The sequence below is a fragment of the Anser brachyrhynchus genome, assembly GCF_964034855.1.
Source record: "Anser brachyrhynchus genome assembly, chromosome: 4".
NCBI classification, from domain to species: Eukaryota; Metazoa; Chordata; class Aves; order Anseriformes; family Anatidae; genus Anser; species Anser brachyrhynchus.
Genome location: NC_137698.1, coordinates 20,278,680 through 20,293,915, shown reverse-complemented (window position 1 = coordinate 20,293,915; position 15,236 = coordinate 20,278,680). Strand labels below are relative to the sequence as shown.

Below are 15,236 nucleotides of genomic sequence, written 5' to 3'. Positions count from 1 at the left end.
TGACATTACTCAAAAAGAGTTACCTGTAATGTAGTAAGAGACTTGTCTATTGGCTTCTTCCGTATCAGCATCGGTTGTACTTAAGATGGCGATTACTCCACCAGGAGGGTCATCCTCACTGACTGTTCCTTTATATATCTCTGCAGTAAAGCGCGGAGGATTGTCATTCACATCTGTAACAGTAACTTCAACCACAGCCAAAGAAGACAGCTGAATTTTTTCACCCCGATCAGATGCAACCACTGTTATTTTGTATTTGTCTCGCTTCTCATGGTCAAGTTCTTTGAGAGTCGTAATCCAGCCAGTTTCCATGTTTATGGTAAAAGACTCTATAACGTCCAGTTCTTGATAAGGATCTAAGCTGTAAGTGACCTGCCCGTTGAGTCCTGAGTCTGAGTCAGTGCCTTTAACTTGTATGACTCTTGTTCCAGCTGGCATATTTTCTACGATGAATGCTTCATATGGATTGGACTCCAAAACTGGTTTGTTATCATTTGCATCTTTTACCTGAATGCTTACCTCTACTGTGGAAACAACATTATAATCTTCATTTGTATACTGTGCTAGCACTGAGAATTGGTACCATTTAGTTGTTTCATGATCAAGATTCTTCTCAAGTTTCAACCTTCCAGTCTGTCGGTCAATCACAAAAAAATCATCTCTATTGCTTTCAGGAGTGTTCCCTTTAATCAGACTATATACCAAAGTCTGATTATGCTCTGCTTTGATAACATCTATCACAGTTCCAATTGGAATGTCCTCGGAAACCGTGTAAGAATAAAACGGTTCTGAAAATTTTGGAAGAGTCACTTCTGGTGGTAGTATTCTAGCATAGACAGGAACAACTGACTCTTTCTGGGGGGATCCACCATCAACTGCTCTAACAAAGAAGGTTAGAAACTCATTTTCTAAACCAATTAAGCTTTCTTTTGTAGTAATGATACCAGACAATGAATCAATTTCTAAATTCTCTTTAACATTTTCAGACTCTGCTTCAATAGCATATGTGATGTCTGCATTTGTACCCTCATCAGCATCAGAAGCCCAAATTTTAATGACAGAAGTACCCCGTGGAACATCAGATCCAATACTTACTTCATACTCTGTTGCTCGGAATTGAGGAGCATTATCATTGTCATCTGTAAGTATTACATTGACTGTACAGAAAGCAACTTTTCCTCCTGAATCTTTGGCCATTAAACTAATGGCAATTACTTTTTCTGCTTGTGTTTCACGGTCAAGCTTTTCAGAGGTAAATATTTGCCCTCTCTCATTTGTATAAAACCTATCTTTGGCAAAATCATTTACAATGTGGTAAGTGATGTGGCCGTAAGTACCAGAATCTTCATCTGTTGCTTTAACTTCAGTCACCAAAGTATGCAATGGAGCATTTTCAGCTAGTTCAACCTCATATTCATTCTGGCTGAAAACAGGGCTGTGCATATTGGCACTGGTTACAGTTATATGAACTTGGGCTGAACTTCTGAAAACCCCATCAGAAACAGACACATTAAGATTGTAATGTGACTTTAGCGTTTGTCTACGTGGGTTTGAGACAGTGATAATGCCAGTTTTACTATTAATTACAAAATTCTTTTGGTCATTGCCTGTCAGAATGGAGTACTCCAGCTTGTCAACATCCGAACTATCTGCATCTGAGGCTTGCACACACGTCACAAAATGTCCATGGGGAGCCAGTTCACTAATTTTAGCTTCATAAAGCAATTGATTAAAAAGAGGGGGGTTGTCATTGAGATCAGTTACATCAACAGTTACAATAGTGTCACTGCTCAAGGGCAGCATGCCACCATCTATTGCCCTTATTAGTAACTTGTGTTGCTGAATTTTTTCGTAGTCCAAAGTTCTTGCTGTGAGAATGAGTCCAGTGCTGCTGTCTATGTGGAAGTAGTCATGACTTTCACTGTTATCCTCAACCAAATGATAGGAAATCCCCCTGTTTGTTCCAGAATCAGCATCTGTAGCGCTCACTTGTATAACAGATGTTCCAATGACAGATGCCTCAGAAAGGGTTGCAGTGTAAGACTGCTCTGTAAACACGGGAGGATTATCATTGATGTCTTCCACCATTATGTCTACAAACACATCAGCATGTGCCCCAGTTAGGGAGTCTGTTGCCCGAATACTCAGCTTGTAGGCTGGATGAGACTCGAAGTCAAGAGGGGCAACAACATTTATAACTCCAGTGCTGAATTTGATAGTGAACTGATTGAAAGGATCTCCATCTGTGATGCTGTAAAACACTTTAAGTCCTTCTGGGCTGATTGCTTGTACATGTACAACAGGACTATGGAGCTGAATGTTTTCTGCTATCTCTGCGCTGTAGAAAGGCTTTTCAAAAACTGGCATAGCTTTATTCATAACTGTAATTGGGACTATAACTTCAGCAGAAAAAGCAGGTTCTCCTCCATCTTTTGCCACTACTGTGATCAGGTACTCCTTATTTAGTGTGTCTGGTTCAAACTTCTTCTTCAGTGAGATTTCACCAGTTGGATCAATTTGGAAATGTTCATGATGTTCTTTAAGATAGTAATGCACCTCTCCATTTCTGCCTGTATCTTTATCTACAGCAGTGACACGTCGAACAACATGGCCTACTTCAGCATCTACTTTAACAACAGCATAATATGGAAGATTAACAAAAAACGGAGCATTATCATTTACATCTTCCACTGTGACTTTAACTACAATATGTGCAACAACTGATGGTTTATGTTCCTCTGTCACTTCTATGACCACATCAAAAGATTCTTGCTGTTCACGATCAAATGGAATTCCTGTTGTTGAAAGGACTCCTGAAGTTGGGCTTATTTTAAATCTGCTGTCTGGATTTAGAATATGGTAAAACAAAGGCTCATTTATTTGATTCCCTATAGCAGTAACCACAGCTATTGTTTTTGCCTCGGTGGAATTCTCCTGCACTGTTGCAGAGTAAGAACTCTGTGTGAATTTCAGCTGGCTTGTCTTGCTTTCTTTCACATTAATTTTTACAGATGCAGTGCTTGCAAATCTGCCATCAGATGCTCTCACTGTTAATTCGTATCTGCTTCGTAGCTGAGTTGTATTTTGTACTGTTATATCTCCAGTCTTAGGGTTTATTGAAAATTTTTCTCCAATGTTGCCCTCAATAATGGAATAAATTAATTGTGAAAAAATGCCTGAATCAGCATCAGTGGCATTTACGCTGATGACTTTCACGCCTCTATAGGTTGGAACCAAAATGGATGTCTCGTACAACTCTCTTGAAAACACAGGAGGACAATCATTGATGTCAATTACATAAATAGTAACATTAGCTGCATATTCTGCATATAAACGTGGTATCCCCGTATCATGTACTTGAACTGAAAAGTGGAAAATGTTTGTCTCCTCGTAGTCCAGACTCATTACTGTTCTAACGGCACCAGTGCTAGAATCAATGGCAAAATACTTACGGACAGATGGTTCAACAATTTGATAAACAAGCAAAGCATTTGATTCTTTATCAGCATCTGTAGCTCGAATTACTAATGGGACATTCTTGTCAGTTAGAACTACACTGTTAATTGAAGCTGATTCACTGATGAGTCCTGTATATTCAGCCTGCATAAAAATTGGCGTATTGTCATTCTCATCGCGAAGATGGACCAAAACTGTTGCATTAGTGGACAAGCCAGCCATGTTTGTTCCCTGCACAGTCAATGTGTAAACGGGCAAAGTTTCAAAATCAAGAATCTTCTGAGAAACAATGACACCTGAGTTGGGGTTGATAGCAAAGGCATCACCTATATTACCATCCTTTATTTCATAAACTACCGAAGACTGACTGTATGCTGTAACCATTCCAACAAAACTGCCAATGCTGGCACTTTCACTGATTTCTGTAGAATATTCTTTGGCTGTGAATTTTGGCGCGGCATTGTCAGAAACTGTAACAAATATGTGCACAGAGGTCACTTCACTCATTGGAGGATCTCCTTTGTCTGTAGCTTTTACTATCAAGTTGTATTCTTCCTGGTTACTACGATCTAATTCTTTTGCAATTTTAATCATACCCAAGATGGGATCTATAAAGAAGGAATTTCCAATATTGCCTGTGAGAAAAAAAGAAAAGTAATTAAGATAAAGGTATATACAAATTAAAAAAAAAAAAAAGGTTGTTTATTTGGCCATGTACTAAAACAGATAGAGAAAATAAAGACCGTTAAAATTCTTGATTTTGTTTAACAAACATTTGTAGCCTCTCAAACTCTTCTGTAATGAAGAGCTCGCACTAATTCTAAATTTATTTGTAGAACCATAAAAAAGTTAGTAGAGCTATGCAAGACTTGAAAATAAATGCAAAATATTTGATTCATTTTCCATTTTAAAAAAACTTAAAAGATGGCAAGTACTCTGCAAATTTCAACATTATAATTTATTTATTTTCTTTAAATTATCTTTGTAACTGAGTTTGTGCATAAGCCCACTTAAGTATCTACTGAAGTTGAAAAATTTATGTTCAGAAATTAACATTAGTGGAACACAAGTTACATTTCATGATCTAAAATAACTAGACTGTTCTGAAAAATTGAAGTGTTTTAATGACACTTGTTAATTGTTGTTAATTGTTTATGCAAACATTAAAGCATTGCTTCAAAATTAATCTTTCTGAACTGTATCAAAAGTTGCATTTCTAATTTCATATTAATACATTGGCAAGTTATTCCCTGTGATGAAGTATTAGGAAAAAAAAAAAAAAATACTACCTGCTGAGTATTGCCAGCTGCCACTTGATAAACATTTGTTTTCTTTACACTTCCAAATATAAAGAACACACTGCACACAATATTCAGCTCATGTACTAAATACAGTAAGTTTTAACATTTTATTTCCTTAAAATTTATGTTACTAAAACCATGCTCTCAGCATGGAAAAAAATTTTTTAAGAACTTCTGAGTTATGCATACAAGTAGGCAAAAGATTTTTTTTAAGTGGAGGCTCTAAACACAGTGGCATTCTTAGAATATCCCATTACAAATCTAAGCAGTCATTACAAACATTTAAGGAATGTTCCTTCCATAAGCTTAGAACATCAATTATAATGCTTTAACCTCCCAGTCCTATAAGACAAACCTAACCTAAGTCTTACATTTACTCCTATAAAAAGCTAGAAGAAATGAAGAGAACAGGGTTTAACTTAATTTTAGACAGCATGCATACACATATTTTTCTTACAATGTTTTGGCATTGATAAAACAAGAACTACTAAGCTAGTAAAGAAGAAAGTTTCATGAACATTAGTGTCCTGCCTAGCAAAAAAGTAGTATTTTTACAAATAACAGAAAAAAATATATATTTTAAGAATTTTATCAAATATATTCTTCTTCTTCAAACAATTATAATTGCAGCTTCATTTTAGTAGTGTTTAAATGTGTTTTCGAATCAAAATAACATTTTGGAGGAAGAAATGAATAATACTTACAATAAGCAATTTCTATACCTTTACAAAATAACTTACATCAAACAAAAATAAACACTTGTGCATAACACCTTGCACGCAACCGTAACTGAACAAATTTTACCTACTGTTCTGTTTAAAATGCAATTTCTTATGCTTGTGACTTGGACTTTTATTTTAAATCACTTTCTAGATTGAAGGTCGTACAGCGCATAGTTAATGAAATATAAATTACTTTTTTTTTTTTTTTTTGAGGCATAGTGCCTAAATAGTTCAGGACCTTGGTGATAGTAGGTTTGTACCTAGATTTCATGGGCCAAACCAAAACTCACTTCTGAATGCTAAGTGAACTCAATCAGTGTCATCCCATATTCACACTGTTCAAAATCACCATCATTAGAATGTCATTGTTATAGGCACGTTCAGGAAGACACTACGAAGTGAAAAATAAGTAGCAGTACCTAATGCTCTTCTCTGGCCTGTAACCTGAAGGACTCTCTATGATAAATTGACTGGCTATTAAAGGAATTCTTAAATATTTTATTGAACGAGAATAGCAATCCTAATATAAAATCGGCTAGAGGGAACCATGCAAAGCAAGCCCTTCCCTGCTACTTGTATCAGAAAGTTTAACTTAAATTGGGACAATTTAGTGGTTATTTCTGCAGAAGTATATGGATATCGTAAGTATCATCAAATAACATTTTAGAAAGATGCAAGAATTAAGATGTAAGAATGTCAACATACCTGATTCAATAGAATACACAATTTCTGCATTTTTCCCTTTGTCCTTATCTAATGCTGTAACCTGGAGCACTGCTGATCCAATAGCTGCTGACTCATATACTCGTCCTTCATAAGAAGAGCTGGTGAACCATGGAGCATGGTCGTTCGTGTCACTAACATTAATGACGATCCTAGCATAGTTGCGCTTTACAGGAACATCTTGATCTCGAACCTAAAACAATTAGCATAATACTAGTAATTATCACTAATAACTCTGAAGTTCATCAAACATTAGTAATAATTCAACGTTCAATCTGTGCCAGAGACAAAGCGTGCATACAAATTAAACACACAAATCAATAAATGGTTGTATTATGAGGACAAATTGAAATGACATTAATGAAAAAAACCTTTTATAGGATACAGAAAAAATATTGTGCTTATTTACCATTACTGTGAGAATATGCTGGTTCATGGTCTCATGATCCAGTTTTTCTGAAGTATAAAGAGATCCAGTTCCAGGGTCCAGACGAAATTTCTTAAGACTGACGGGATCTGTGCTGCCCTGCATAGTATAAATGAGTTTATTCTTCTCATCTCTGTCCGTGGCACTGACTTGCAAAATTTCTGTCTCCGGTACAGTGTCCTCAGGTATAACAATTTCATATTTTGAAGCAGAAAACTGAGGCCTGTGATTATTTGTATCTATAACTTTGATGTACACCTGAAACGATACAGTGGGGAGGGGAAAACATTGATCATATTTGGGAAGCAAAGATGAAAAGAGAATATCATTACAAATTAGACAATAATGCTAATACAATTCCAATGCAAGCAAAATTTTTATTTTATTTTTATTTTTTTCTTCTGTTTTCAGAGAAGGAGAGACAGGTATAGGGACGAGGTAGAGGAAAAAAGGGACTCACTAAATCCATATCTGCCTCACCTTCCTTAAAGTCAGAAAGAGTTTCTAAGCAGATTTGAAGGATTTTGTTCTAAGTAACAGCAAAAAGACGGCTGCATATAAGTAACAAAGTCTTGCACCAAACCCTGCAGGCACCACAGTACAGCCTCATGAATTGAGGTCAGAATCTGGGAATACAAAGACAGAAGTGGGCGTGGAACTTTTGGGTAACTGTATACAATGGTCTTCCCAAAAACTGGGATGTTACCCACTCTGCTAGCTGAAATAATTGTCACCAGAAATACTATTTTCAATAATTTCCCTCAAATAAAAAAAGGATAGACAAGCACATAAAATGTAATATAAGAGAGCTGAAGAGGGCAAGTGTGCAATCTCAAGAGTTAGAAGCCAGATATAGAATAAAATGCTACACAAGGAATAAAAAAAAACAAGTTTTAAGTTTATTTGAAACCACAAAACAACCTGTGGGTAAACAAGATCACCAGGAAATATAAAAATATTAAAAAGCAATTAAAACACAGGAAGCCTGTGCTAAATTACAATTCTGCTTCAGTTTCATTTACTAAGAAGAACAGGGATCACAACCCTACACAAAACAAAATAAAAATGTGATACTGGTAAAGCAGTGGGGCTGGAATAAGAAGCTGCTAAATGAAATTAAAAAATCAGCATGACAAGATGGGAACCACACACAGGTTCTGCTGGATTGCAGGGGAAAAACAAATAGATGGCAATGCTCCTAATGTAACATGCACTGCTAATAATACTGAGCTCTGCTGCCAGGCAGCAGGGGCATGCGCGTGTACATGTGTGTGCACACTGGTGTCTGCAGCCACAAGCACAGCCACCTAACTATTTTACTCTTAGGCGTTCCAGTGAGCCATAATCCACTATACAGCACATTCTTCAGTGTTTGAAACAGCTTCCTATGACAAATACAAACTATCACTGCTTTTTATAGGAAAATGCTGCCTCCCACAACCTACTAGAATTCTCAGAAAACAGAAGAAATAGAAAATAACCAATTCTTTGGCACATCGATAAAAATCCCTCGCAAGAGGTTGCTATGGAAACTAAGGAGTTTGGCTTCTTTTCTCATTGATTAGAAACTACTTAAAGATGGAAAATAAAAAGAAAAAATACTGATTTCCAGTAGGGAGAAAATTAATGGTAGGTGATCCAGGAGGTCTTTTAGGTCAAGGTTTTAAATATATTCATTAACAAATTCAATTGGAAAATGAACAGCAAGAATGAAGAGAATATGACCTTAAGTATGCAATTTTTTAGATTGTCATGATTAGAGCAACACAAAAAAAAAGTTCTCTCTCTCTTTTTTTTTTTTTTAATTCTGTACAAATGAAATACATTTTAATGCATCCTGGAAGAAGAACTGATATCAAATTCTGAATGGTCCACTACAGTCACTTGCATAGCAGTTTAGTAAAAAATATACCTGCACATTGAATACTCACACGCAGGAAAATTAAAAATGAAACCAAATGAAGATGACTAACAAATTAAAAAGCAGAAAACCCCAACCTCAATGTAAATCAAACTAGACTAGTATACATTGTATAAATAAAAGCTTAGGAGACCATATACAACACAATTCGTACACAGATAATGTGCTTTCAAAATCAGTACACCTCAACAACTTTTTATTCAATTCCCACCTTCTAGCAGATTATTAAGTTCAGACTCAGAAAAACAATAAGTGAAAAGATAAAGTGTAAATTTTGATGAATCTAAATCAAAATCATTAAGTTCATGTGTATTTCTCCCCAGATGAGAAAACATGGAAACTATAGTCAAACTTGGTGGTGAGGGGGAATGCAACTCCAGAGCAACTGTGTTAGATTAATCTGCAGAGTGGAAGACATGGCCATTTGTGCTGCTGGAACTACACAAAACCAATGCAGGAAAGAATTTCTAGAACACAGCACCCAAAAAACTGTGCAAAGTACTAAGTAAAATACCTGGAATGTAGTGACTGTGATGCCAATTAATTGTATTATCAACAAACATATTGCTAAGGAATTAACACAATGACTCAGTCATTATGAGTGGCTTGCTCAGGTATTCCATTACTTGTCAAATTACTTGCTCAGGCATGCAGCTTTTCTGAATACTAGTAAACACAACTGCAAATACACAATCTGATCTATAAGTGTAATCATTTTAAATGCACCTAAAATTCAGAGTTCATGTTTGACTCAGCTGGAAAGGTCTTTTACCTACACACTTTAGGATTCATTTCTCACTCGCTGATGTTGTTACTTTATGCCTATCTGATGGACAAGCGTAACACGAATCCAAGTGCACTCTTGCAGTAAGGAAGGCTAACCACATGCTGGGCTGCTTGAATAAGGGGGATCAGCAGGCAGAGGGAAAGGAATTACTCCCCTCTACTTAGCACTCGCTTATGGGACTGTAGATCCACTATAGTTTTGAGCCCTGCTGAGCAAAATGGATCTTGACAAACGGAAAAGAAAACCAGTTAAAGGCTGTTAAAATTCAGACTTCTCAGAGGTGCACAATGAAAGAACAAGAAGCAACACTCACAATAAGGGAAATTACAAGTAGACGTAAGATAAAAATAAAATTTTCTTTTCAAGAAAGGTTGCCTAACACTGACATAAAAACATGTCCAAAGAAGATATGCTTTAGATTGGATATTAGGAGAAATTTCTTTACTGCAAGGGTTGTGCGGCATTGGAACAGGCTGCCAAGGGAAGTGGTTGAGTCACCATCCCTGGAGGTCTTCAAGAAATGTGCAGATATAGAAAGCAGAAGCATGGTTTAGTGGTGGACTTGTCAGTACTAGGCTGAAGGTTGGACTAGACGATCTTAGAGGTCTTTTCCAACCAGAATAATTCTATGAAGAGGTGGAAGCCCTGTCATCTCAGGTGCTCAGAACTGGACAAGTCCTTGAACAACTTGATCCAACTTTACAGCTTGCTCTGCTTTGAGCCACCAGTCTTAACTAGATGAGCTCCACGGCTTCCCTCCAATCTAAAGTCTTGGACTAAGGAACTAATAGACTAAGGAAAGCCTGCTTTCAAGACAGATATTCTTGCTGATGTTAAGTGACAGATGCTAGATGTGCAATTTCCTTTCAAATGTGAAAAGACCAAATTGTCATGTAAACTGTTAAGGCCTTCATATTAAATAAGAGGCAACAGACGACAAAAGTAAAATCGCACTCTCAGTTATTAAAGACCCACGCAGTACGAGATGGGTTTGTGTGCTTGAGAACAAAGTAACTACATGAAGAGCTTGTGCTACTCTAAAGTAAAATGTATAATAAAAGACAATTCTGCAAATTTTCAATGAAATTATTGAAAGATTCAAATGAATTATATGAGTATTATCACTTAAGAAAGAAGTTTCTTCATGAAGAGGCACACAATAGAAAATTTGACATTAATAGACTGTAATGTTATCTCTGAAATGAAGTAGTGTGGAACTGAAGAGACTTGACTAATTTTGCAGGGCTATGTAAGGGCTGGATTGCACAATTGTTGTCTCCTCACAGATCTCTCAGAGAGCAATACGGTCTGGTGATACAGAAAGAGAACAAAGCAAACCAGGATTACTTAGGGGAAGGACTTGAAATGAATTACTTAAATGACAGGTGAAACCCAAATTTGTGTAGGAATGCATTGATTATTAGTATGTTATAGAGAAGATGTGTGTCACTGGCAAAACATAGTGTGTAATATTTAAAAATGATGTTCCTTTGGATAGTTGTAAACTAATTTTTCATTTGCTGAATTCTTGTTGAGTTTTAAATCTCCTCTCTTCATTCATAATAACATTATAGTTACTTTGATGTGTTTATATTCATGTTCATAAACAAAAAGTTATATTATCCGGAGATAATAAAAATGCATTCTGTTTCCATAATGTCTCTGTGGAGCAGCGTGGTGATCACAAGCAAAAATGCACATTTAATCAATGAAGAACATTCTATCCTTCATTCTTAAATCAACCCCAAAGCATAATGTCCATATAAATTTTTCATGAAGCAACATTAAATATTCTGCAAAGCACAGCAATAGGTAAAACGCTGCAATAAGCTTTACACCATTTCAAGTGTTACTTCTAATGAAAACAATTGATAGTCATAGCAAGGACTAGAAGTAGCATAGCTCAAAACAGGACTTTTATTTATTTGTTTTCAAAAAGTGACTCAATAGTTCATATATTGCTTCTTATATCTTGTGAATAACCTTTTCTATTTAAGACCAAAACATCAATCTGAAAACATTAGTACACTGATTTGCTTTTCAAATGATATTCCTTCCTAGTCATCTCTAATATCATTTGTCAAACACCACTACTGTAGGCCTGGAATTTGCTTGTCCTTGTTTTGCATCATGCATTTGGCATTTAGATGCATACAAAAATTCTAATAGCCTCCACGCCTACTGCTGCTGTATTTTTCAAAAAAGCTATTTAACTGAAGTCCTGAAAGAGTCAAATGCTCTACAGATGTTAAGGGACCAAGACCAGCAAAAGCCTTCTAGTTTAAAGTCAGATTCAATACGCTACTTGTACACAATGAGATCGATGTTTCTTGTTTCTCGTCCCCCTTCCCAATATCTTGAAAATGTCATTAGCTTTTTCAAGTTGAAATATAAAATTACTTAGTATGCTGTTAATCAAGGCCTGTTAAATTGTTTACTGTATTTCAAATGTTTACTTTGTAAGCTAAAAGCTGCACACAGCATATTGCTGTTCCTAACGTATGCACTCAGTATTCAGTTTTTGTGCCTGTCACTCCTTATTAACTGTTTATCAGCTCTTAGGAGGATCCAACACAACATCAACATTCAAAATTTAATCAGGATTATTTCAGCAGCAAGTAATGGAATGTATATGCTGGTAGCCACAAATAACACCTTCAACTTTGATTTCATATTAACATTTTTTATTTCCCTGAAGTTAAGCCTCATTCCTGAAATGCATCTTCTAAACTACAGTGCTGAGGGCTATGTTAAGAGATTAGATTTGGGTGGGCTAAGTTACAGAAGAGATAAGAGAATCAGGAGTTACGGGGAGAGATAAGAGAATCAGTTGAAATCAGCAGTCCGTACATGCACCAACAGTTTCAGAGTTTGCACTAATCTACGCTTCTCAATCTGTATACCACAGTAACATGAGACTCAAACAGCAACAGCGTAACTTGTGCTTTTCCCACAGGCAGAGGAAAAAGGATGATAATGACAAGGAAGTTTCTGTGCTCTTGCAACAGAAACCACAACCTCTCTTCTTGCCAACTGTAGCGGAGAGAGGAAAGTAGAGACACGAAAGAAAGTCATACAAAAAGCTATCAGAAATAAAGGACTATAAATTCAAGACTACTATTCTAACTCTTCTGTAGAAGGTTATTGTGGCAAATGTTTATAATGTTCACCCAGCTTTACAAAATGCTAAAACAACAGTTTCATTTAAAGAAATTGGACAAAAGCTACAGTGTGCACTTCTGAGAAAAACTAAATGAATCACATAACCCAGAGGAAGAGAAGGGGTGAGGGTTAAAGTATTTCTGTGACCTTCCAATTCTTGGTTGTTTCAGGAGACAAAAAAGATTATGGTTCAAATGTGGCAGCTCAGGATGCCTGCTACGTATTCAGCTACATATAAGCAACAGCGTGGATAGAATATCTGCTGTCATTGAGACCATAAATTCATCCTTTACTAATCCCCATGTTACTCGAACATGCTCTGCGTGATGGCATTTTGACACCATTCTTGGAAAAAAAAAAAAAAAAGGAAAAAAAAAGCCGCCTGCTGTCTTCTGACTTTCCTGGCAAAGAAAGTTCTCTTTTAGTTGTACTTAGGATTCTTCTATTTTTTTTCAAACTAATCCATACCAACTCCCCGTCATTCTGTATTTGGTAGAAATGAATCCATTTAATATTTTCACTACAACTATGCAATACATTTACAGCAGGATTCTCCAGACCTTTTATAGCATTGCCAGCACCAGCAGCAATGGCACCCTGGTTAGGATAGCAGCAAGTTCTGATTCAAGTTCTACTGAGGGACCTGTTGTCATATTTGGAGATTCGTGGTCTACCATATAACTCACAATCGTCACCATTAAAGTAAAAGCAAGCTCTCGAACAAAACTGCTATTCTTGTAGTCTTCAACTACAGAATTTAGTATATTTGACCTATCAAATGCAGTCATCTCAATAAAGACCCTGTTTCAAATCCTAAATGTTGACAAGCTATTTTTTTGCTCTGGCTGAAAGGGGGAAGATGACATAAATGACATAGGGTAAAACAACAGAAGAACATATATATCATACAAAAGTTGAACAAGAAATTATGTTCATAACACAGATTTCTATGTACATAAAAGTACCAACACATTTATTGCTCTTTGAGCTCTGTAACTGAGAAGTAACCCAACTACAGATAACACAGATATATCACCATCTTTATCCAACAGTTTTAATGCAGTAACTAAAATCTTTCTTTTTCCATCTGGAAGAAAAGGAGAACTACTCCATGCTTACAGCTCCATTCACACCAACCTCAGGTAAACCTTATTTACAACTATAATCAGGTTGTGGGCTGGGGGAGGAAACTAGATGGGAGAAACAGGAGGGATATACACATCACAGCTCCTTTACTATGAGCTATTTCCACTACTGTCAAGAAATACTTCTGCCTTACAGATAACTTTCTATTAGCCTGACTGCAAACACTTGCTACTGCCACGGAGTCTTAGTAAAGAAATGATTTAAAGAAATTTGGCTTGTCATATATCGCCAAACACTGTCCAGAAAGCAGCTATCTCTACCTCTACTGAAGGTAAACAATACTACTCAGGAGGATATACAATGATGCTACCACCTAAACCTCATTTCTATAATGCACACCATGCAGAAGGAGCAGCTCAGTTTCATAAAACAGTCATTGGTCACTGTACCATTTGTCAGCCACAGATCTTGGAAAAAAATATAAAAACTTAGCCTGGATTTTAAAGACCACTGTAAGTAATCATATAATGTGGTGATTTGGGAAGAGTAGAATAAAGAGGGGATAACTCAAATAAGAAGTATTAATCCTTTTCTTTTGAGTAAATCATGCATTGAAGAGCTTAGTTTCTACTTTCATTTTCTTAGCTAATGCAGGAACATGATCTAAGTTAAAAGCTGCCAACTCAGACTACAGCATACTAACACACACCTTCCTGGACTGCCAAATGCCATGGCTCTATGAATATCATAATCCACTTCTGTTTTAGACAAAATCCCTAATTTATATAAAGCATACTAATTGTTCAGAATGAAAAAAAAAATACATAGAAAAGGAAACTCTCTCCCCCCATGCAGCTCCATATTCCTTCTTCTACAAATACTTCTTCAGGAAGTCCATTACCTGAGTGCTGATAGATCTGGTTCCATCTGTTGCCTCCACTGTCAAGTTGTAATTTGATTTCTGTTCTGCATCAAGAGGTCTAGCGACAATGATAGTTCCAGTGCCCTTGTCCACATCAAATCGACTGTCATAGTTGCCACCTTGTTCAGGAAATGAGGAGAGAGAGAAGTTCATAAAACACAGCATCATTGTTTCATGTTAAGATCATGTTCTTTCTTTAGATGCTTAATGAAGGTGGAACTATATACACATGTACTTATATACACATTTAATTTTAAATCATTTTTCCCCCCCCCCGGTAATGCAGTATGGTGCTACTTACAATATTTAAAACTGATTAGTTTTGGACAAAGCTGATTTGTCTAGACAGTTAGTAGGATAGATTTTTAGACAAAATTCTCTCTCTTTTTTTTTTTTAATCAGAATTTTAGGATTCCAAACAGTGGGAAACTAAGAATTACCAGGTGAATTGTGATAGTTTATTTTATGAGCAGACATTCAGGATAAATAGTGAAAAACATACTTTGTATCGAAATAAATGAAAACCCCAAATCAGAAATACTGTCAAATTTATCTCTCTTGAATCAGAGTATAAATTACTATACTCATAGATGAATATAGATAAGGTTGAAAAAGCTCCAATACCTCCAAAGGATACTCAGGTCAATGCAGAGTATCTGAAGAACTCATTACCTAACCCCTCCCTACTGAGGTAAGATTTCAGATGAGTGCTAAATGTTTAAATGGCCA

The 15,236-nt window shown here is 36.2% G+C and overlaps 1 protein-coding gene across 8 annotated transcripts in view; it reads right to left on the bottom strand.

Moving 5' to 3' along the window:
- The window catches only part of FAT1 (FAT atypical cadherin 1), a 109,310-nt gene that overhangs the window by 28,485 nt on the left and 65,589 nt on the right, over positions 1-15,236 (bottom strand). For all 8 annotated transcript variants that reach the window (XM_080590125.1, XM_080590124.1, XM_080590129.1 and 5 more), the window contains 4 exons: positions 14,487-14,626; positions 6,612-6,887; positions 6,185-6,395; positions 24-4,091 (listed from right to left, as the gene is read on the bottom strand). In XM_080590125.1, coding sequence (XP_080446251.1) covers positions 24-4,091; positions 6,185-6,395; positions 6,612-6,887; positions 14,487-14,626 — 4,695 coding nt within the window. The remainder of the gene's footprint in view (positions 1-23; positions 4,092-6,184; positions 6,396-6,611; positions 6,888-14,486; positions 14,627-15,236) is intronic.